The 25,492-nt window shown below is 45.1% G+C and overlaps 1 protein-coding gene across 5 annotated transcripts in view; it reads right to left on the bottom strand.

The window, feature by feature from the left end:
- The window catches only part of APBA3 (amyloid beta precursor protein binding family A member 3), a 245,134-nt gene that overhangs the window by 49,289 nt on the left and 170,353 nt on the right, over positions 1 to 25,492 (bottom strand). For all 5 annotated transcript variants that reach the window (XM_077475672.1, XM_077475668.1, XM_077475669.1 and 2 more), the window contains one exon: positions 11,330 to 11,542. In XM_077475672.1, the coding sequence (XP_077331798.1) occupies positions 11,330 to 11,542 (213 nt within the window). The remainder of the gene's footprint in view (positions 1 to 11,329; positions 11,543 to 25,492) is intronic.

The following is a 25,492-nucleotide window of genomic DNA, read 5'->3' as shown; positions in this document are numbered from 1 at the left end:
CTTGCCGTACCTCCCTCACATAACAGCTGATCAATCACAGGGCGGTTTTACTGCATGACATGTATTTAAACAGGTGCTTTGCAATCACTTCCTCCTGCCTGCAGCAAACCACAGAGCAGTGCGAGACACTGAACCCAGCTTGGAAAGTTCATTAGCTGATAAAACTGTTTGAATTATGATCTTTATATAAGCTCAGCACTGATGTGGAGAGCTAATACTTTGCTCTTTTGTGTTTGATTTCTTCAGATTTCTGAAGCCTAACACAGCTGAAATATTATATTATAACCTTCATTCTACCCCCAGACTGATCACTTAAGCATGGTCTCTTTTTGTCTCTCTATACCTGTGGTTACATACACTGCGAGTCAGGATTGAGGGTGTCTTAACTTACCAAATTTTACTGTATGTATATAATTTATATGTATATAATTTTTTTTTTCCTTTACATGTACCTGCAAGGCTTACTAGATTTTGTTACATGGCAACCTTTTTATATATTTCTTCTAGTGACTTGGAAGAGGTGGAGAACCATTTCCTTAATTTTGGTCCTGGTTTACCCCCTTTACGGAATGGGACGTGCATTGTTGGGGGTGTCGTTTGTGGAACTGCTGCTATAGCTGTGGCCCACTGCCCATCTGGGGGACCTAGGGTCTATCTTTGGGGCTTTCTTCTGACGCTTGGTCTTTTCCCCCCTTACTTCCACCTCTCTTTGTCCCGATTGTCTCCTTGTCCCTGTGGAGATGTGGCAGACCGATCTGCTACTGGATGTTACAGATGTCTTGGAGAGTCTAATATACATGGTCAGTACCTATATATGTACCGTTTTGTGCAATATGGTTATTATGTATTTGATCAATTTGGCCATGTTCACTGCTAATATTTTGATTTCCTATAGCACTGTACATACTTACAGCTATTGTTCTATTTTTTCTTCTTGCTCTATTGTAGACACAGACTTTGATGTGATTAAACCCACTACCCCTGAAGAAGAAGAGGTTTACTTCCAAAACACCTCGAAATGTTGGGTTATTTCTATTGTGTATTATTATTTTCCGATAGAATTGGTTTAATGTCTCGTGTATATTTCCAATATCCTCAATGCACATCCATTTTAGATGTTTTTGGTATATGTCATAGTTAATATATTTATTGTTGAAAGCTATAAAATTACTAAGAAATTGGTTCTTTACTCTTGTACTAATATTGAGTGCCAGAAACCCAATGTAAAGTCCCATAGAGGACACACACTCTTTTTGAGTGATTTTTTTTCCATTAGACTTCAAAAAGTGACCTACATGGACACAAGGCACAATCTCTCCCTCCTCTTAAGGGCTCTCTCATCCGCAGAGAGACGTGTGAACCCCAAGTGCATGGGTTCATCTTCACAGACCAACTCGGTACCAGGAGGCATGGGAAGGGAGAGAGGCAAGGGTGGTACTGCAAAGATGTGAAACAAATATATACGGGAGGCTTCCACAAGCGCTCCATAAAAGGGAGTCCATGAAGATGGCAAATGTGATCAACTTCTCCAGCGCAGGGCTTATATCTCGGGCTGCTATCTCATCCTTGATTGTATCCGAGAGACCATGAGAAAAAGCAGCCATAAGGGCCTCATTGTTCCAAGCAACCTCTTATGCCACATTACGGAATACAGTGGCGTAATCGGCAACAGTACTCGTACTCTGACACGAGGCACTTAGCAGCAGAAGCGGAGCATGTGGGAACGTCAAATACCCTTTTAAGCCACAAACTGGGAGATGCAAAAACCTGTTGTCTTGATTTACCCAAAGAGGGTTTGCCCAGGCTTTCTCAGAAAGCAAAGATATCATTAAACCTACTTTGCTTCTGTCCGTGGGAAATGCCAGAGGCAGCATCTCAAAGTATGTCTCAACCTGATTGAGAAACCCTCTGCATTGGACTGGATCGCCCCCAAATCGCTGGGAAAGCGGAATGGAACCACACATCCCTCTTATAGAGGTAATACTCAAGGCAGGTGCCTGCAGAGACTGGAGCAGCAGCAGGGACAGCCTGCAACACAGGTTGTACTGAAGCAACGACAGTGGGAGATTCCAGATGAGCCATGTGACTCAGGAGCGTTTATAACGCCATGGCAAACTGATCCATGCGGTGATCCTGCTCATCCAATCTGGAAAAAATATTACCAAGTGAATTGACTGCATCTTCTGAATTCATGGCCTTTGCCTACTGTCAGAAACCATGAATCGGACTGAGAAAGAAGTACAGTTAAATTCCAGTTGTTTAATAATAAAAGCTAAACAGAGTAAACACAGTCAAAACATAGCCAGCTTTTATGAACCAGAATGGATAGTCTGACAAGTCAGAAAGTCAGGAAGCCAGGGAACAGCATAGTGGAACAGCAAGCAGGATTCGGAGCCAGAAGGAATGCCAGCCAAGCAAGTCTTTAATAGGAATGCAGGAGATTGTCAACATCACAGAGACTAAGGCGAAGGCAGAGATCATCTGGGCTGGACGGCTTAAGTTGCCAGGACTGACTAGCAGGATATCAGCAGGTTAGTCACTGTGGAGAGATAGGAGCTGGCAATTAGCTGACAGCTGAGCGGCCAGCTCAGAGAAGGAACGGCTGAACCCAGCCTTGACAATTATATACTAGATTTTAGTAATGAAAACTGTATCATTAGCAGTAATCAGCATAGATCCATGAAGAATTGTTCTTGCCGAACCAACCTATTAACCAACCTATTAACCTTCAATGAGGTGGTGAGCTGACCTCTAGATAAAGGAATGGATACAGTTCCCCATAAAGTTTACTGTACAAACCAAGGTCTGTCAGCATGGACCAAAGAGTGAGTACATGGTTGAAAACTGGCTACAGGGGTGAGTTCAGAGGGTAGTAAAAAAAAACAAAAAACAGGGAAATACACCTCGCAAGAAGATCTGAATTAATGTGGTGGGCAACTACATGGCAAATGAGGTTTAAAATAGAAAAATGTAAAATAATGCATTTGGGTGGCAAAAATATGAATACAATCTACTCACTGGGGGAATCTAGGATAGAAAAGGACCTGCGGGTCCTAGTAGAGGACAGGCTCAGCAATGGCATGTAATGCAAGCTGCTGCAAGCAAAGCCAACAGAATATTGGCATGCATCAAAAAGGGGATTAACTCCAGAGATAAAACGATAATACTCCCACTCTACAAGACTCTGGTCCAGCCGCACCTGAAATATGCCATACCAGTCCTCAGGAAGGATGTACTGGAACTGGAGAGAGTCCAGAGAAGGGCAACAAAGCTAATAAAGGGACTGGAGGACCTTAGTTATGAGGAAAGCACTGAACTTAGACTCTCTGGGGAAGAGACGCTTGAGAGAGAATATGATTTCAATGTGGATATACCTTACTGGTAACCCCACAATAGGGATAAAACGTTTCCGTGAAAGTTAATTTAAAAGGACACGTGGCCATTCACTAAAATTAGAAGAGAAGTGGTTTAACCTTAAACTGCGCAGAGGGTTCTTTATTGTAAGAGCGATAAGAATGTGGAATTCTCTTCCACAGGTGGTAGCTACAGCGGGGAGCATTGATAATTAAAAAAGAAAATGATTAGATAGGCACCTTAATGACCAATACATACAGGGATATACAATGTAATACTGACATAAAAGCACACACACAGGTTGGACTTGTGTCTTTTTTCAATCTCACCAACTATGCAAAATGCATTCAGAGTTTAAATAGGATTTTTTGTACTCACCGTAAAATCCTTTTCTCTGTAATTCACCGACCGACACAGCTCCTCTCTTAGCCATTGGGTTGTTTGCCCTATTACTAGGAGATACTAGGCATTAGTTGTAACACAACACTCAGAACTCTTAGTTCCGCCCAGGGAACGGTCCCTTGGGCAACAACCCTCCAGTCTGCCAGACAGACCTCAGTACGTCACCAAGTAGTATAACGTAAAGATAAAAAGGAGGGGTGGGTGCTGTGTCCGTCGGTGAATTACAGAGAAAAGTATTTTACGGGGAGTACAAAAAATCCTATTTTCTCTTATATTCACCGACCAACACAGCTCCTCTTTTAGCCATTGGGACATCCCCAAGCAGTGCCAAATGAGGGGTGGGAAAAATAGCACAGAAACTTCATCCACCATGGCAAGTGGGAACTAGTGAAACTTTACCCACAAAAAACAACAGTGCGTGGAAAAAAAAACACCACAAAAACCAGGGTACCCTCAACAGGAGTGACTACCCATAACCGCACCAAAAACTGTGGAATGTAATGCAACAGCGCATTAACTTGACAGTAGTATGTTTTTATCGAAAAACCAGGAAAAGGAAATATTAAAAAAAAAAAAATTATATATATATATATATATATATATATATATATATATATATATATATATATATATATATATATAGTATTCAGTTGCACGTTATACGGCCGCCTGCAAAACTTTGCGGCCAAAACAGGCACCACTTTACACACCTAAGTGACAGACGCTTGGTGTCGGAAGGCCCAAGACATTCCGATTGCCCCTGTGGAGTGGGCCGTGACCGAAAATGGGGGCACCTGCTCCTTCAAGGCATAGGCTTGTATTACAATCTGTCTGATCCACCTGGAAATGGTGGCCAACGAGACCACCATGCCTTTCTTTGGACCAGCCACCGAAACGGTGAGTCTGACTTCCGAAAGGGAGCCGTGGCAGACAAATACACCTTCAGAGCCCGAACCATGTCCATGAGTGTGAAGGGCCACCTCCTTAGGTTGCTTCGGCTTAGGACACAGAGATGGTAATACAATGTCCTCATTGATATGAAAAGCCGAGACCACTTTTGGTAGAAAGGACGGTTGCAGATGCAACACCACCTTATCCTTGTGGATAACCAGATAGGGCGACTTGCAGGACAAGGCCGCCAGTTCCGAAACCCTCCTGGCCGATGTGATGGCCACTAAAAAGACCACTTACTGAGAAAGAGTCAACAGGGTAATCTCCCTGATATTTTCAAATGGCAGTTTTTGAAGCGCCAACACCGGGTTCAAATCCCAACGGTGTAACGGTGGACGCACCGGAGAGACTACATGTCGTACCCCCTGAACGAAGGTACTCACTGACGCCAGGGATAGCTGGAAAAAGACAGCCAAGGCTGAAATTTTCCCCTTAAAGGTGCTTAACGCCAATTTCTGGTCTAACCCTTGCTGCAGAAACAGCAGGATTCTGGATATAGAACAGGAGCGCAGATGCCATCCTTTCTCCTCACACATGGAGATGTAGGCCTTCCAGGTACGATGGTATATCTTCAGGGAAGAAAAAGTTTTGTGCTCTTAACATAGTTTGGATCACCGAGTCTGACAGACACCGGTTCCTCAACACCTGGCTCTCAATAGCCATGCCGTTAAAGCCAGCGATGGTAAAACAGGATAGAGAATTGGACCTTGAGACAAAAGGTCCTCTCGCAACGGGCAGTCGACAGGGAGCGTCTGCCAGCAGACACACCAGGTCTGCGTACCAAGGACACTGAGGTCAATCTGGGGCAACCAGTATCACTAGGAACCCCTCTGCGAAGCAGGCGTGGCAACAGTTTCAGTGGAGGAAAGGCGTAGATCAGCTGGTACTGATCCCACGAAGCCACAATCGCGTCTGAGGTGTCTGCCCACGGATCTCTTGTCCTGGACACGAATTTTGGCACCTTCCGATTGAGATGGGAGGCCAGAAGATCCACATCTGGTGTGCCCCACTTCAGACACAGTAACCTGAATGTCTCCGGATGCAATGTCCATTCTCCTGGGTCCAGAATGTGTGTTGGGTAGCACAGTGGTGTAGTGGTTAGCACTCTCACCTAGCAGGAAGAAGGGTCGCTGGTTTAAATACCAACCACGACACTACCTGCCTGGAGTTTGCATGTTCTCCCTGTGCCTGCGTGGGTTTCCTCCTGGTACTCCGGTTTCCTCCCACAATCCAAGACATGCAGGTAGGTTAATTGGCTTCTGTCCAAAATTGGTCCTAGAATATGAATGGGGACCTTGGATTGTGGGCTCCTTGAGGGTAGGGACCGACGTGAGTGTGCCAATTGTAGACACTCACTCAGGTTGAACTGGATGGACTGGTGTCTTTATTCAACCTTAATAACTATGAGACTCAGATAGTCCGCCTGCCAGTTCTCCACTCCCGGGATGTAAATGGCCAACAGAGCCGGTACGTGTCGCTCTGCCCACCAAAGTATGTGAGCGACCTCCCATGCAGTGGCTGAGCTTCTTGTTCCCCCTTGGCGATTGACGTATGCCACTGCAGTGGCGTTGTCTGACTGGATCCTGATCGGACACTTTTGCAGTCTCATTGACCATGTGGAGAGGCACAGCCTGATTGCTCTCAATTCGAACAGATTGATCGGCAACGTGGATTCTTCAGTCGATCAGAGGCCTTGAGCCGACTGAACCACCATCACTCCACCCCAGCCGGATAGACTGGCGTCCGTTGTGATCACTGTCCACTTCAGAGGTGGGAACGATTTTATGGACTGAATCACCGGGGACCTCAACCACCAGACCAGCGAGGCTCCGACTGGCTCACCTGGATCAGTCGATCCAGGAACAACTGAGATTAGTCCCATTTTGTCAAAATCTCCTTCTGCAGGACTCTGGTGTGGAACTGGGCATAAGGTACTGCCTCGAAGGAGGCTACCATGAGTCCCAGTACTCGCATGCAAAAGCGGAGTGACGACCACTTGCGGTTCATAAGCAGTTTTACCACGGATCTGAGAGTCTGCAGTTTGTCTGAAGGGAGAAACACTCTCGCTCCCCTGGGAGTCCAGCAGCAAGCCTAGGTACTCCAGACGCTGGGTCAGTACAATCACCGACTTCTTTAGGTTCAACAGCCACCCAAATTCTTGCAGGGTCTGCATGGTGATCGCCACATCCTCCTCTAATTCTGAGGCGGAAGATGCCCTCAGGAGGAGATCGTCTAGGTATCCCACGATCGCGATCCCACATTATCGGAGCAATACCTTGGTAAAGACTCGGGGGGCTGATGCCAGACCAAAACGAAGAGCCACAAACCGGTAGTGGGCTTCCCCGACTGCAAGCCGCAGAAATTTTTGATGCCGAAGGCATATGGGTATGTGCAGGTACGCATCCTGGATGTCGAAGGATGCCAGGGAGTCCCCTTGATGGAGTGCAACCCTTTCCAGACCGATAGATCTCAATTACTTTCTTTCTCAATTGTTCCTGAATTTCTTTGGGTCTCGGCATGATGTATAGCTTTTAAGGATCTTCTGGTGGACCTTACTGTGTCAAGCAGCTCCTATTTAAGTGATGCCTTGATTGTGAAAAGGTGTGGCAATAATCAGGCCTGGGTGTGGCTAGAGAAATTGAACTCAGGTGTGGACAACCACAGTTATAGTATGTTTTAACAAGGGGGGCAATCACTTTTTCACACAGGGCCATGATGGTTTGGATTTTTTTTCACCTTTAATAATAAACACCTTCATTTACAAATTGCATTTTGTGTTTACTTGTGTTGTCCTTGACTATTGTTTAAATTGGTTTGATGTTCCGAAACACTTAAGTGTGACAAACATGCAAAGGAACAGGAAATGAGGAAGGGGGCAAACACTTTTTCACACCACTGTAATTAGCATGAGCTAATTATCAAAACACTCAGACTAGTTGACTGAGGGATAAGACTTTTCGGCTCCTAGCTCACTAACAATTCAATTGCAGGTTAATTAGCACAAACAATAGGTGAAATACTCTTTAGAATCTGTGTCAAGCCAGACTAGACTCATTTACATTATACAAGACAGACAGGTGGATGGAGGTGATGACATTAGCATCTAAAAGTTTGTATCCCAATAGTGTGATTCAGTCTATTGCTAACATGGCATTTACATATCCAGAGTCTGTGTCTTGGGGGGGGGGGGGGGGCACGGACCTGAATCCAAGTAACACCACCTCAGGGGTCCCCAGGCATGCAGCTCACAAAGAGCACCGTTCCCCCAAATGTGAGGGCCCATAATCACAAGGCAAGAGGCTCGCATTCAGTCCCCTCCAAGAGCATCGGTCCCAGCTAGGTCTGTCACAGAGTATCCAGGGCTGCGTCACAGATGTACTTAAGGCCTTGCACTAGTTGGTCTGCAAGTTCCCCGCAGACAGGAGAATCCTGTTGCTCCCCCAATTTGCGCTGCAAAAGTTTTCCCCACTCAGTGTCTGCAACACAAGTGCGGATGCCAGTACTGGTCGCACGGCTGACCCCACAACCATAAACCAGGAACGAGCCACTGCCTCAGCCTTCCTGTCCGTGGGATCCTTGAATGCCGAAGTCCCCTCAAATGGGATCGTGATTACTTTATTTAACCTGGATACTGGGGGGTCCATGACCGGAGGAGTCGACCATTTTTTTTGAGAAGGCTCCTCAAAAGGGTAAACGCACCGCCATGTATTTGGGGACCGAAAAAGTCCGTTGCGGGCGACCCCATTCCTTGTAAATGAACGTGTCAAAATAAGTCAGATACGGGAACACCTTAGGTGAACGTGCTGGCTTGCAGGACCCAAAAGGGACCGGTACATCAGCAGAGGGATCTGCTGGCTTCTGAATGTTCAGGGTGTCACACACAGCTGTGATAAGTGCTTCAACAAGCACTTTTTCGCGCCCGGACGGGGACTCATCCTCACTATCCGAACGGTCCTAGTCAGCATCATCTGACAAGACAGTAGGAGTCACCAGCCTCAGCAGGACCCGAGTCTGCGTCAGAGCTCTCCCCAGAGGATGGGGGGAGGGGGGCCGTGGCCGCTTTAGTGTACCTTTCTTCCCACGCACCGCCTCCATCTTGGCAACAAATGAATTGAGGACCACCGTCAGTCTGCAGATGACCCGGTTGCAATTGCCTGGATTTCGGGGGAAGAAACGCCAGTTTCTGAAGCCATGCTGACCCTACCCTGGCTGCCACTCGAAGGGGACTTAGGATAGTGACAGTCCCACCCTCCTTGCTGTCGCTGGCTGAGGGGCTCTTTCCTGCTGGACACACCACCCTGAGGAGTTCCTGTAGTCCCTGTGGGCTCCCAAGTGCAGAGGAAACAAAAGCTGTGTCGGTGGCAGCCGCTGTAATTAGCGCCAAAACACTCTGAAATGTGCTCAGGCTTTAATAAAATGTTCCGCCCAGCGTCCAGTAGAAAGACATAAAACATAGGGAAAATGGTTGTGAGAGCATATGAGCACATGCTGCTGCTAGAGAACACTAAAAAGACGTGTTCAGGCTTCCGGAATATGGCCGCCAGTGTCCTGAATAGGAAATCACTGGGAAAATGGCCGCTGAAGCCCAGGAAGGCATGCTGCCCTCGCCCACACCTTAAATAGCGGCCAGCAGCTCCATGAGGTACAGAACGAAAAACGATGGAGGTGAACACAGCGTCGTACAAGACATCAGAAAAACCTCACAGGCACCTTCCAGGGGCATGAAGCATAGGACCAAGGACACCGCTAGGCAGCACAGCCCCCCAACCCAGGTGAGAGCCCTCCAGAGAACACCTGTATAGGCACACACACACCGCTCAGCAGCCACATGCAGCATCCCCCCAGGAAGGAAAGATAGGGACAGGGAGAGAAGAGAGGGAGGTGAGGGACCCTCGAATCAACCTCCCAGGGAATGCCCAGCTGCTCAGCCCCACCGAGGCAGGGAGAGCTGTACCTACCAGTCCTGAAGAGCTGGGAGAAATTCCATTACAGACCCACTCACTGATCAGTACAGGGTGACTGCTGGCCTCGGCCAACTGTGACGCAGACATCAGTAGCCTAGTCATATGTGTGCCCCGGAGCATAAAAGCTCACGGCCACCTCCGGACCTGAGGTTTCATCGTGGCCGACCCAGCGCAGAGCTCTGGTTTGCACACGCTCGATGACCGGACTAGAGAGACTACAAGGATAAGGGTATCCAGCCTGTCACCCAGCCGACTGTTGATAGTAGATCACAGGATCATTCATCTTGCGCAAAAAGCCAATATTCTGCATAAAAAAAAAAAAGCACGGAACGATGGGCCCGCAGGGTTCTTAGGTCTTTCTCCTTCACTAGGCAAAATAAAACTGAGGTCTGTCTGGCAGACTGGAGAGTTGTTGCCCAAGGGACCATCCCCTGGGCGGAACTAAGAGTTCTGAGTGTTGTGTTACAAATAAGGCCTAGTATCTCCTAGTAATAGGGCAAACAACCCAATGGCTAAGAGAGGAGCTGTGTCGGTCGGTGAATATAAGAGAAAATTTGTTTTGCTTGTCTGTATATGAAATGAAAATTGTAACTTCAGGATTAAAAAATACATAGAGAGCTTGTTACTATTTTTATATCTATAATTGTCAGTGGGTACTGTTGGATATTAAAGATTATTTTCCCTAAAGCTGGGTTTTCTGTGCATCTATTGCAACCAGATTATTTTCAAATCTTTGAATCAGTTTCATCAACCTTGAACTAGCAGAAATAGAGTCCAGTGCAGAGTCCAATGCAGGAAAACTGTATTTCCTGCCTTTGAGCCATTCTGGATGTTTATGACTGCATAGACCAGTGATGGCGAACCTTGGCACTCCTGATGTTTTGAAACTACATTTCCCATGATGCTCCACTACACTGCAGAGTGCATGAGCATCATGGGAAATGTAGTTCCAAAACATCTGGGGTGCCAAGGTTCGCCATCACTGGCATAGACACTCACTGTTTAAGGCATGCAGAGAAGAGTTGTAAACCCAATAGACTCAATAGAGAACCATTACACCTATCAACATATACAGTATGTGTACAAACTATACATTTTTTTCAACATTAACACATTAAGGTCCTTATAAAAGGGCCAACACCTTTATAAAAAAATGAAAGAAATAAAATAAAACCGACAAGTATGAAATGCAGGCACCCTCCCAAAGTGCTTGGCTGTTAGGACAGGAAAAGTCCTGACAATTCTGAGGTAGTGTTGGAGCTCAACTGGTCCCTCCCACCTCTCCACATTCCTAATGGTCTATAACTATGATGAGTTGTCTCACTTGACAATAGCAATTTGTGGCAGGCAAGAAGAGGTTTGCTCAGAAAGTCCTGAAGCGCAGCCTGTCAAAACTGTACTGAGCACTGGGTGCTTTGAGCTGTGGTCTCTTTCACATGTATGATCAAATCACTAAAATGGCTACTTACTATCTTCCTTCTAATAATTATTTTTCAAATAATAATAGTTTGTAAAATACAAGTCTTTAAGAACAAGCCACCCTTTTCTAATTTTCTACAGATCTGCAGTCTGCTTTACAGAGTCTTAAAACCATTTATAAGATGTGAACTGCACAGTTTGGTTATGAAGAGTATACATGCATAGAGTTCCTAACTCACCCGTATTACTCCCTGGCATGTAGAAAAGGGAAGCCCCACTAAGCTTGTGCCGTTGACACATATTACATGATCTCCAATGCTCAGCTCTCCACTGCGCTCTGCTGGTCCTCCATGCATAAGATTTGCAATGACAACGGTAGGAAGTAGAGATCCCCAACCCGATTCCACAATAGTCACACCCAGCACTTCTCCTTGTTGTTTCTGAATAAAAACCTATGGATTACATAAAAAAATGTAAGAGGTTTGTAACATACTGCCTTCCCAAAATAAGTCTACATCAAACCTGCTCAGTTCTGTTAATACAAACATTTCTATAATTTTCACATACCAGCCAGCAAGTCACTCCAACTATTAGGAAAGAAAACAGGATTTTTAAAAACAGCTTACCTGTAAAAATCCTTTTCTTTGAAGTACGTCAGGTGACACAGAGGCATAGTAGTTACTATGTGGGTTATAGGCCACTTTCAGGTGATGGACACTGGCATGCCCCAAGACAAGAAGTGCACTCCCTATAAAATCCCTCCCACTACTGGGTACCTCAGTTTTGTAGCCAAGCAATATACGTGTACACTAAAGGAGGGAGGGACCTCTGTGTCCCCTGATGTACTTCAAAGAAAAGGATTTTACAGGTAAGCTGTTTTTAAAAATCCTGTTTTATTTTCATACATCAGGGGACACAGGGCCATAGTAGTTACTATGTGGGATGTCCCATAGCAATGGCAACTGAAGGGAGGAAGACTCAACAAAAGGTAGAGCATTAAGAGGCTAGAGGACATATACTGCAACCTGCAGTACACTACACCCAAAAGGCAATATCCTCATGACCTTTTACATCGATTTGATAGAATCTGGTAAATGTATGGACTGAAGACCAAGTTGCAGCCTTGCATATCTGAGCCATAGAGGCCTGGTGATGCACAGCCCAAGAGGCACAAACACCCCTGGTGGAGTGCGCTTTAACATGAAAAGGAGGAATTATCTTCTTTAGACCATAAACTTGAACAATCACTTGACAAATCCATTTGGAAACAGATTTTGATGCTGCCTGTCCTCTTTTAGGACCTTCTGGCAGTACAAACAAAACATCTGTTTTGCGAATCTGAGCTGTCTCTTTTAAATAGACCTTGACCGCTCTCACTACATCAAGGGAATGTAGTCTCTTCCCTAGATCGAGGCTCTGGGAAAAAAGTAGGCAGAATAATATTCTGGTTTAAATGAAAACCTGTCACTACCTTTGGTAGGAATTCAGGATGAGGCCAAAAGAAGCTCCGCCTCGATGACATCAACATTCACCCCTGTGCCTGTGCACACCCCTGCAATACAGTGGAATTAGCGTGTGAGAGGAGCAAGACATTGGACTTGATATTAACACCAGAATGTTCTGGTCTGCTCAACACTGCTTATGTGATGTAGGGATCAGATGGTCAAAGACAGCACACAGAATCAAAACAGGGCTTGACAAAATTTGCTTTGAATCCAGGAGCCAGCTAAAAAAAAAAACGTAGGTGCCAGTTTTCTTTTTCCTTTTAAACTAACAAAGCTTTATTTTCAAAAACAAAACCTTCTCTTAAGTAGCCATGATGTGCATCTTTTAGGGGTGTTGAATTTATTCGGAGCATCAATGCATTGCGATTCGGCATCGATGCTGTGACCGCTAAAAATTTTGGGATGACCTCATCTATCTGCACGCCACGCTATGCCCCGCCACTCCGAACGCAGCTGAATCGCTGTGTCCTGCCTCTCCACACTGAGCCGTGGGCATTAGCCATGTCCTCCTTCCGCTGAGGTCATCCCCAACCAAGTCGGGAAACAGTGTTCGCTGGAGCCTGTGTGAGGTGTGACACGTCTGGTCAGGTGACAGTAGCTCCAACCCAGAAGTCGAGCCGCAAGAGGTTTCCTCTGCTCTCCCTGGCCAACTGCAGCTGTACTGGTGCTGCCATTCTCCCCGGATAGCATCAAGGCTACATGTTTGGCCCCCTTGTTCCATCCCCTGGCGTTCTGTGCTGTTAGGCTGATGGACACCACAGTCCTACCTTACCCCTGACACTTCGATCCAGTGCTACTTTCCTGAGAACCCCCGGGTTCTGCCACTCCATTGGCATTGTTTTTTCCCCCCATTGGAGGCAGGTAGTCTCATCTCTGGCTCCTGCAGCAATCAGTTACTGTATGCACAAGTAAGTTACTTTAAAATAAATAAAATGCAAAGCAAGATGAAGAGATCAAATTATAAGACACCACATCCCCAATATAAAAAGTTTCAGAAAAAACAGGGCTAAGAGGTAACAAACCTCAGGACTTTTAAAGGTGTCAAATATAGAGGTCTAACCACCATGGGTAAAAAATATGAGAATTTTTATTACAAAATGGTAAAAACATGAGAGAAAAAAAAACAAAATAGTACATCCAAGACAGAGGATAAATTAATCAAATGTGTATACAGGGCACTACCACTCACGACATGTTTCACTCAGAGTTTCCTCAGGCGATTGATGGTGCGACTCTTTTGTATGCTGAAATAAATGACAATAAAACATATGAATGCATCATAGCAAAAAAAGCATATTGGCTTAGTAATCTCAGGACCAAGCAACAAATAATAACAAACGTTGAGAATACAAGGACATAGAAACCGATGATCAAAAATAGAAACCGGTCTCGCCACATTTGCTTAAATTCCACAGATGAAGATGAGAAAAATTGGAAATTGATTGAAAAGAAGAGACAACCGATCAGCCAGCAAAGCCGTCTAAATTGCTTGCAGAGAAGGGCAATAATAGTAAATCTATAAAAAAATGTCTGTACACATATATATTAAATAAGGTGGCTAAGCTGGAGGAAAAAAAAAAAAGGAATCCCCATTTAGCAAAAATTACCTTAAGGTAGGTTCAAAGGTTGAATCAATCACTAACATTTCCAGACATTTTCCATTTGCAGATGACACCAAGCTATGCAGTGGAATAACATCCTTACAGGATGTCTCCAATTTACAAGCCAACCTCAATGCTCTAATTGGGCGTCTATGTGGCAGATGAGGTTTAATGTTGAGAAATGTAAAGTTATGCACTTGGGGGCTAAGACTATGCATGCATCATACATTTTAGGGGGAGTACAACTGGGGGGATCCATAGTGGAGAAGGATCTGGGGGTTTTGGTAAATCATAAGCTCAATAATAGCATGCAATGCCAAGCTGCAGTATCCAAAGCAAGCAAAGCCCTTTCTTGTATTAACCACTTAAGTCCCGGACCATTTGGCTGGTCAATGACTAGAGGGCTTTTTACAATTTGGCACTGCGCTGCTTTAACTGGTAATTGTGAGGTCATGCAATGTTGTACCCAAACAAAATTTGCATCCTGTTTTTCCCACAAATAGAGCTTTCGTTTAAAAGGTATTTGACTCTGCAATTTAAATTTTTTGCGATATAAACGTTATAAAGACCGAAAATTTTGAAACAAAAAAATATTTTCTACTTTTTGTTATTAGAAAAACCCAATAAACTCAGTTTTAGTCATACATTTAGGCCAAAATGCAGAGAAGGGCAACCAAACTAATAAGAGGCATGGAGGAGCTCAGCTATGAGAAAAGATTAGAGGAACTGAATTTATTCACTCTTGATAAGAGCAGATTAAGGGGGGATACGATCAACATGTACAAATATATAGGGGTCCATATAGTGAACTTGGTGTTGAGTTATTCACTTTACAGTCAACAAAGAGGACAAGGGGGCACTCTTTACGTCTAGAGGAAAAGAGATTTCATCTCCAAATACGCAAAGGTTTCTTCACAGTAAGAGCTGTGAAAATGTGGAATAGGCTCCCTGCAGAGGTGGTTCTGGCCAGCTCAGTAGATTGCTTTAAGAAAGGTCTGGATTATTTCCTAAGTGTACATAATATAACTGGGTACCAACATTTATAGGTAAAGTTCATCTGGGGAAAATCCGATTGCCTCTCGGGGATCAGGAAGGAATTTTTTCCCCTGCTTTAGCAAATTGGATCATGCTCTGTTGGGGTTTTTTGCCTTCCTCTGGATCAACTGTGGGTATAGAATTGGGTATATGGGATTGCATGATATTTACTTTTTGTGGTTGAACTAGATGGACTTGTGTCTTTTTTTCAACCTAACTATGTAACGGTATTAGATTTAAGCAACTTGCTGGTCTATAGTGGGATGGATAAGGGACATCAAAAGCACCAGCGTGTGGATAAATCCAAACGCTAGTTGACAGGTTGCATTGCATTGAAGTTTCATTTCAGTTGTTACCCACCCATCACTTTTAAGATGAAGTGTTGATCAAATTACATTTTTTTGTCATGCGTAGATGTACCGTTAATCTTTTTTGTCAGTGATTTTGTGTTTTTTTTTTTCATGCTTTCTCTGCTATATATTTCTATTTTATTCTGTGTTTTTGTTGTTTTACCCCTTTTCTCATGGCTAGTTATTTCGGCAATGCCTTTAAGGGCCTTATGGATACTTTCCATAGGTCACAAAATGCAACGGGGGGGGGGGGGGGGGGGGTCTTTCTATGGATCGTTTTTTTCTCCAAAGGATGCTGTAAAATCCAGAATATATTGAAACAAATGGTATTTCACCAAATATACGGATGACCAGATGTCTCCTTGGGGCCTGAGAATTCAAATTTTTCCCACTATCCATAGACTAGAGTTCAAATCCCAATGGGAGGCAAATTTGTAACAATGTTCTGCCCAAATGATGAAGCTCTTTTGCTGTCATACTAATGAGTTGACACTTTTGGACAAAGAAATAGAAAAGCTGTACGACGGCAACAAGTCCATTACCTTGGATGCGTGTTTTGCTGAACACGAAACTGCACTCAAGGATGGACTTGAATCTTATGTAACTGAGTTATTGAAAACTAAAGAAAACAAGTTCATGAGAGACGATCTCTCTTATTATAACAGTCAGGCCTACAATTGGGCACCTCTTAGAAATAGGAGACGCAATGCTAAAACCATGAAAAATCAGACTGAAGTGACTTTTGAACAAACGGATTCTGATACTTCATCACTATCCTGTTTCTTCTTTACAGACACCTGACCATTTGACAATGTCTAAGAAACAACTGCACAAAAGCACCAACAGTAATGTAAATTCTCACATGGACACAACCCACTCGGTGATTGCTCAGGCCTTGCCTACCCCAACAGGGGGGGGGGAATGAGGAGACAATCACCAAGTTGTTTTTTTGCACAGCACCTATCTCCACTCAACCAGTACACGATTCGAAAAAGTCAACAGATTTGTCATCACCGCACCTGAAACAGTCCAAAATCAATTCAATGTAATCAATATATCTTAAAATGTCCTCACTGAGGCCCAAATTTCAGTTCTACAGCTTGGCCTAACCTTTTGTCCTACACAAACAGTTGATGTGTTTGAATTAAGGGTCTCAATTTATTCTCGCGAAAACGTATGTTCCGTGTTTTGTACGACAAATTGCAACCATTGACTCAGACCCAGCATTTGGAGAATCCTCTTTGGAAAGAGATGAGTATCAAGGATATTAAAGCTATGGAATATCTAATGGAGCTATGGGATGAGGGACATATGGTTGAGACGGGACCTTGCTGAGGCTGACGCTTTGCACCTGGGTCAGGAGCCACCCTCACTGACCTCTCCTGTCCCTCCTCCCATAGTTTCCATCCCGAAAGACTACAAACCCAAATCAACTAGTTTCCCTGCCCTACAGGGTAACCCCAATGTTTGGGCTTGCAAAATGGCAGGGTGTGACTCAATACAACTTAACGTCTCTGCAAAAAGAGGCACTTTGTTCTTTACAATAAGAAACTAGTGTCACCAAAACTTCTGACAAAGGAGGAAATTTGGTGGTAATGGATAATTGCCAGTATGAATCAATGGTTGCTAAGCTCCTACGAAACCGGGAAGGGCATAGAAAAATTCCTGAAAGTCACGTCCAATATACTATAACTAAGTATAGACAACTACTCAGTTCAGCTTATTATCAGGGACTAATAACCAAAAAAACTTGGGAATTTTTGAACATTTCAGCCCCCCAAATCGCTGCTTTGTATGCTTTGCTGAAAATCCACAAGAATGCCACTAATCCACCAGGGCGTCCAATAGTCTCAGGGAAACAGGGGCGTACCAAGCAGGGGGCGGGGGGGCGTTCCGCCCCAGGTGCCACACATTGAGGGGGGTGTAAGAGGCTGGGTGCCATTGCTATGGGGTTCACTCTGCACTCAGACAGTCTGACATAATCCTGAAGGGAATCCCTGGCTCTGGCTGCTCTGTTTTTTGTGAGTTTTTCGTGAGCTGGAACACCCCCAGCACTGCGGCCGAAATAGTATGGTCTAGTTTCTGTTTTCCCCTGCTAGCTCCACCCACCACTGCTGAGCAGCCGAGCTGAGTGTGTCATCATTCAGCGCAGGGGTGGTTGCTGTTACACACTGTGTCCACATCATCTTCCAGAGTCTAAACCTCCCTAGCTGAAGCTGAGAGCCAAGGTGAGCTGGTGATAGGGAATGTGTGAGCTGTGAGAAGACGTTGGAGGAGTGTGTCTGTCCTGCCATCCTTACTGTGCTGGCCTGTCATAGAAGGGGGGGTTGCTGTGTAGTATGTATAGTGTAGCTGACCTGATGTGGGGGGGGGTGCAGAATCCAGGTGTGGGCTATGTACAGGTTGCAGAATCCAGGCGTGTGCTATGTACAGGTTGCAGAATGCAGGCGTGTGCTGTATACAGGTTGCAGAATGCAGGCGTGTGCTGTATACAGATTGCAGAATCCAGGCGTGTGCTGTATACAGGTAGCAGAATCCAGGCGTGTGCTGTATACAGGTAGCAGAATACAGGCATGTGCTATTTACAGGTTGCAGAATGCAGGCGTGTGCTGTATACAGGTTGCAGAATCCAGGCGTGTGCTGTATACAGGTTGCAAAATCCAGATTTGTGCTATATACAGGTAGCAGAAAACAGGCATGTGCTATGTACAGGTTGCAGAATGCAGGCGTGTGCTATGTACAGGTTGCAGAATGCAGGCGTGTGCTATGTACAGGTTGCAGAATGCAGACGTGTGCTATGTACTGGTTGCAGAATGCAGACGTGTGCTATGTACTGGTTGCAGAATGCAGGCGTGTGCCATGTACAGGTTGCAGAATGCAGGCGTGTGCTATGTACAGGTTGCAGAATGCAGGCGTGTGCTATGTACAGGTTGCAGAATCCAGGCGTGTGCTGTATACAGGTTGCAGAATCCAGATTTGTTCTATATACAGGTAGCAGAATGCAGGCGTGTGCTATGTACAGGTTGCAGAATCCAGGTGTGTGCTGTATACAGGTTGCAGAATCCAGATTTGTGCTATATACAGGTAGCAGAATACAGGCGTGTGCTATGTACAGGTTGCAGAATGCAGGCGTGTGCTGTATACAGGTTGCAGAATCCAGGCGTGTGCTGTATACAGGTTGCAGAATCCAGATTTGTGCTATATACAGGTAGCAGAATACAGGCATGTGCTATGTACAGGTTGCAGAATGCAGGCGTGTGCTATGTACAGGTTGCAGAATCCAGGCGTGTGCTATGTACAGGTTGCAGAATGCAGGCGTGTGCTGTATACAGGTTGCAGAATCCAGGTGTGTGCTGTATACAGGTTGCAGAATCCAGGTGTGTGCTGTATACAGGTTGCAGAATCCAGGCGTGTGCTGTATACAGGTTGCAGAATCCAGGCGTGTGCTGTATACAGGTTGCAGAATCCAGGAGTGTGCTGTATACAGGTTGCAGAATCCAGGAGTGTGCTGTATACAGGTTGCAGAATCCAGGTGTGTGCTGTATACAGGTTGCAGAATCCAGGCGTGTGCTATATACAGGTAGCAGAATACAGGCGTGTGCTATGTACAGGTTGCAGAATGCAGGCGTGTGCTATGTACAGGTTGCAGAATCCAGGCGTGTGCTGTATACATTTTGCAGAATGCAGGCGTGTGCTGTATACAGGTTGCAGAATGCAGGCGTGTGCTATGTACAGGTTGAAGAATGCAGGCGTGTGCTATGTACAGGTTGCAGAATCCAGGCGTGTGCTGTATACAGGTTGCAGAATGCATGTGTGTGCTGTATATTGCTCTGTGTCTACCACCCACCTATAGTAGCTGAGCTGTGATCTTACCTGGTAAGGGGGGGTGGTGTTGCTGTGTTCACAAACCAGGTATAGAGTAGATGAGCTGGTCTGATAAAGGGGGGGACTTACACCCACATCTTGCAGCCATCAGATTCATCCAGCAAGCAGCAGGACACAGCGGCATCTTGCCATCTTCCCTGCGGCCATCAGATCCCATCCACGGTCCAGCAAGCAACACGCCTTGTCAGAAGGTCAGTTCCCAAATCTGAATCAAATCATCAATGCCAATGCTGTCCCCAGGGACAGATCCGATCCAGAGATCGCCATACAGTGGGATATCTGGATCAGATCTGTCCCTGAGGACAGTAGACATGGGCCATACTTTGTATTGTCAGCTGTATCACTCTGATGTCTCCCTCATAGCAGCTCCAGTCCAGCTCTCCACTTTCTGGACCGCGGCACAATCTGTCCAAAAATGTGGCATCTGCTAACACCTGAGTGACTGACACCTCTGTCCTGTCCTGTCTATTGTCACTGGCTACCATGGATGAACAGCATCAGCTGTTATTACAAGGAGCGGGAGGGGACGTCCCCATCCCCCCACAGCTCCGCCCAGGTCTCCCATCCCACCCGCAGACTTGAGCCACCAGCCAGCTGGCCAGAGACCCGAACAAAGCCGAACTTGCCTTTGATCAGGTCTCCGATGTAGAAAACTGGAAGCGACAGTACAGTGTCACTTCCGGTTTACTCGGTAGCCAACAGCGCCATTTAAAATAGAAAGCAGAATTAAAAAACACTGATCTTGGCAGAGGAGGGTGTTTTTTTGTGGGTGTTTTTACAGTTGGGGGGGGAGGTGCCAGATATAGGACGGGCCCTGGGTGCCAAATGCTCTAGGTACGCCCCTGCAGGGAAAGGCTGCCTTACTGAGAATGCAAGTGCATTCGTTGACTATTTCCTTCGACCGCATGTCGAAGGATTGATCTCTTATTTGCAAGTGACCTCTTGAGGGTGTTGGATGAAATTTCAGTTCAAGAGGGTTCCTGGCTCGCTGCTCTCGATGTTGAGGCCCTCTACAACTCCATTCCCCATGATTTGGGTGTCAGAGTTGTGGGGGGCTTCGTTTCTGAGAGCAACGAGGCACCCAAAAGTTACAATGAATTCATTTTGAATTTGCTTTGATTCATTTTGACCAATATCATCTTTCTCTTTGGAGGCTCCCACTACCTCCAGATACAGGGGGTGGCTATGGGGACCAAGTGTGCCCCTCTTATGCCAACCTGTATCTGGGGGGGTGGGAGTGACACCTTTTCCACAGAGATGATATGCAGACCTTTTTCGAACAGATTGCCATTTGGAGACGATACAATTTCTTCTTCATTTGGACTGGGACTAGGGAGGATCTTTTGGCATTTGACACTTTAAAGATAAATACTTTTAATTTAAAGTTTACTATGGAGATGAGCCAATCACATGTGACCTTTTTGGATATACAAATATTTGTTAAACCTGATGGCACCATTGGATCTACTCTATATCGTAAACCGTCAGCAGGAAATACCCTGCTGCATGCAACAAGTTCTCAACTGGCTCCATTGGTAGCCAGTGTACCATATGGCCAATACCCCCGACTTAAGAGAAACTGCTGTAAAGAAGCTCAATTCGAATCTGAGGCAAAGGAACTCCAGTCGAGTTTGCGACTTTGGGGATATAGCAACAAATGCCTGAAGAAGTCCTATCTCAAAGCTAAGCAGCGAGATAGGTCTGCTCTGATTCATGGTAAGAGAATCACAAGATCTGACCCTGGGTTTAGAATAAACACACGATTCTCTGACCAACATCACCAAGTGCGAAACATCTTCAAGAAATATTGATATCTCCTTAAAGGGGATCCGAATGTCTCAACATCTTGGGGATCACCCGGAGATCACTTTTAGGAGGTCTAGGTCTCTAAGAGACACGTTAGTGCGCAGTCACTATGCCCCTTCATCGCCTGCTCAGACAAAATCATAGTGCAATTTTTGTGGCTATATACATGCATCCAAGCACATCTTGGTAGACTGTACAGACCTAAATTTTTTAGCTACCTGTCAGTTGGTTGGAATAGTTTATATTATGATTTGCGGCTGTGATGCCTTCTACATTGGCAAAACCAAACGCCCTTTTTTCTACCGTATCAGGGACTATGTTTCTCTGGTACGTGGGAAGAAAATGGAAACGCCCATCAGCTGCCATATGGGCTTATATCACAATTTTGATGATACTTTAATGCACTTTTTTGCACTTGAATATGTGCCCCCAGGCGACAGAGGAGGCGACAATGACCACATTTTACAACGAGAGGCGCGCTGGACCTTTGACCTTGGTGCCCTTACTCCTCCCGGCCTCAATGACGCTCTGAGTTTTAAGTCTTTCCTTTGATTCCCCTCCTTTTTCTCTCAGGCTTTTTCTATTTACCGGCGTATAACACGCACCCCAAGTTTAGGAGGGAATTTTAAGGAAAAAAACTTTTAGGAGGGAAGTTTAAGGGGAAAAAAAAAACAAAAAAAAAAAACTTTTATATGCCCATCAGTGTCATCTGCAGCCTTGTCCACTATTGCAGTCTTATACAGCTTTGTCCACCATTGCAGCCTTATGCAGCCTTGTCCACCAGTGCAGTCTTGTCCCCCATTGCAGCCGTGTCTATTTTATTTTTTTTAAATGCCGCCGCCGAGATACAGAGCCGGATGTGTATCTTGGCGGCGTGTGGTAGTTCTCGGCGGGCCTTCGGCTCTTCTCGGAAGCTTTCAGCCGCCTTCGGCCATTCTCGGAAGCTTTCGGCCGCCTTCGGCTCTTCTCGGCGGCCGAAAGCTTCCGAGAATGGCTGAAGGTGGGCGAAAGTCGCCTTGAAGAGCCGAAGGCGGCTGAAAGCCACCCAGAGGCTCAGAATTTCGGGGGATCGGCGTATAACACGCATCCACAATTTTCCCCTGCTTTTAAGGGGAAAAAAGTGCGTGTTATACGCTGATAAATACGGTATGTTTATTACTGTGCTTGTAATTTTCGCTGCCTGATGTACAATTCATCTTGTAATAAATGTAAATAATCTTTGTTAATTATGTATAAACAGATGGCTGAAGATGATTGAGCCAGGTGTTTTTCTACATTGCTGTTAGTTTTGTTTAAGATACGATTTGGAATTTATTACATGCTAGTGTTATTCTTCTGTATTCATATGAATTTAATTTCCAACTGCATTTTTGCTTTAAGATTGACTCCCTTTCGTTGCCAGCTACAGCTGTTCTTAGAGCTTGCATGGGCGCCCAGGGCATCCCACTGACCGAAGTGCTATTCAATCACTTGGCCGTGGGTGTGCCTCACTTTTGGTTTTGTTTGCTGCCCGGCCGGATGCTTGCTGACTCTTATCCAGATGATGGGGATGGGCATTACCTTTGGGCCCGCCCATCTCCTCACCGTGGTCCCTGCCCTCCTCTTTATGTCTAGATGAGGGCAGGGGAGTTTGCAAGATGGTGGCCGCGCAACGATGATGCGTTCGCTGTATTTGAAGCATGAGCGGTCGCCTTCTCCGGATGCATGCGCATCAACACTCCTTTCCTTCGTGCTCAGTTAGATCAATATTAGGCAGTAGTATCCTGCCTTCACATTCTGTCAGAGACAGCTGCATGAGGGATCACAGGGATATCCCCTGCCGTGCTCGTGGAACCATACTTAATTCAACCTTAGGGTAAGACTTTTTTTTTTTTTTTTTTTTTTTACTTCATTTCTTTATTAATTTCTTTTCAATTTAAACACAACATACAACATTCCGGTATAAAAACAAGCGAAAACACAGATACAGGTTTTGTAAAACCCTTTTACACCCTTCCATTCCCTGCATTCACCCTATTTCCCCCCTCACACAAACCCTCTCCTCACACTATTTTCCTGACTAGCAGCCCTTCCACTTTTAAATATAAGCACCTTTATTCATTTTCTCACTCCACAACTTCCAAATCTTATCGAATTTTTTAATACCTCCCTGTCTTATATATGCTACCCTTTCCTTGAGGACAACCCTGTTCATATTCTGCACCCACTCCCCACTAATAGGGGGGTGTAGAGGACTGCCATTTCTGGGCTATAAGTTTCCTAGCTTGAAAGAGACACCTTCGTTTTGCTAGTTTGGTGTCTTTAGGGTCGCTACCTCCCTCAATCCATCCCAGTACACACCCCAAGGGTTCCACCTCTACTGCCATCTCAAATACCTGGGTAATTATTTCCACTACCTCCCTCCAATACCGATATAACTTGGGGCATCTCCAGAACATGTGTATCATATCTCCTTCTGTCCTTCCACACCAAGGGCAAGAAGTATCTTGCCTTCGACCAAATAGAAAAAGCCTCTTGGGGGTGTAATATGCTCTGTACAGTAAAAATATATGAGATAGCTTTTGGGATGAAGAAAGGGACACCCAAGGTGCCAACTCAAGGATCCTCTCCCATTGATCTTCCGAGATACTTCCCACATCTATTTCCCATTTCTTTCTATATGGTTGCTCCTGCGTTCTTGCCTGAGTCTTCTTACACAGATTTGCATAGGTTTTAGATATTAACCCTTTCCCGGATTTTGCTTGCAATATATCCTTAATTACTGGTATCTCACACCATTCTATTGCGACCTCCCCGAATAGTTTTTCCAAAGCGTGTCCAACCTGCAAATATCTAAAAAATGACTTTTTCGGGATTGCAAACTGATCTCTTAAATCTTGGAATTGTTTCAAATGATCATTCTGGTAGATCTGGTAAATAAACTTTATACCGCTTCTTTCCCACTCCCTTATTTGCCCTATTTTTTGTATCTCGCCCAACTTGGGTAAGACATCTTTACAAGTTGTATCTCACATCATATTTTGTCTGAGGCGCTCAACATTTTGAAAGAGCTCTCTTATTATTGAATGAAATTATAAGTGGTTTTCTTTTACTCAGGTGCACTTGGCAACTAGCGTTTGGATTTATCCACAGGCTGGTGCTTTTGATGTCCCTTGTCCATCCCACTATAGACCAGCAAGTTGCTTAAAGTGGTTGTAAACCCTTACAAATCATTTTGACCTTCAGGCAAGCCTAGATTAAGGCTTACCTGTAGGTCCAAGAAATATCTCTTAAACCTATACGGTTTAGGAGATACTTGCCCAAAGACAGGCACCGCTGTCTACGGCGCGCAGGCGCACTGAGCGCGGCATCTTCAACAGCGGAGATGCCGCGCATGTAGGGTCCCGTGCGCATGCGCGTGTTGGCTCCCGTGCGAGTGACGTCATCGCGGCTTTGCCGAATGACAGCGGCGGAGCTGCAAGACCCCCCCAAGAAGGTGGATGCGCCGGACTACAGGGGACAGCGGTGACTTCGCTGGCTCCTGTGTCAGGTAAGTGACACATAATGGACTACTATGCAATGCGTAGTAGTCCATTATGCTTTGCCTTTGCAGTGAATGAAAGAGGAAGTAAACCCATCAGGGTTTACTTCCTCTTTAAATCGAATACAGTGATTAATTCAACCTTTGAACCTACCTTAAGGTAATTTTTGCTAAATGGGGATTCCTTTTTTCTTTCCTCCAGCTTATTTAATATATACAGTGCCTTGCGAAAGTATTCGGCCCCCTTGAACTTTTCAACCTTTTGCCACATTTCAGGCTTCAAACATAAAGATATAAAATTTAAATTTTTTGTGAAGAATCACCAACAAGTGGGACACAATTGTGAAGTGGAACGAAATCTATTGGATATTTTAAACTTTTTTAGCAAATAAAAAACTGAAAAGTGGTGCATGAAAAATTATTCGGCCCCTTTACTTTCAGTGCAGCAAACTCACTCCGAAAGTTCAGCGAGGATCTCTGAATGATCCAATGTTGTCCTAAATGACTGATGGTGATAAATAGAATCCACCCGTGTGTAATCAAGTCTCTGTATAAATGCACCTGCTCTGAGATAGTCTCAGGGTTCTGTTGAAAGCACAGAGAGCATCATGAAGACCAAGGAACACACCAGACAGGTCCGTAATACTGTTGTGGAGAAGTTTAAAGCCGGATTTGGATACAAAAAGATTTCCCAAGCTTT

Source organism: Lithobates pipiens, unplaced genomic scaffold (assembly GCF_037356315.1).
Source record: "Lithobates pipiens isolate NorthernLeopardFrog02 unplaced genomic scaffold, aLitPip1_a1.2 Scaffold_13, whole genome shotgun sequence".
NCBI classification, from domain to species: domain Eukaryota; kingdom Metazoa; phylum Chordata; class Amphibia; order Anura; family Ranidae; genus Lithobates; species Lithobates pipiens.
This window is presented reverse-complemented; position numbering and strand designations above follow the sequence as displayed.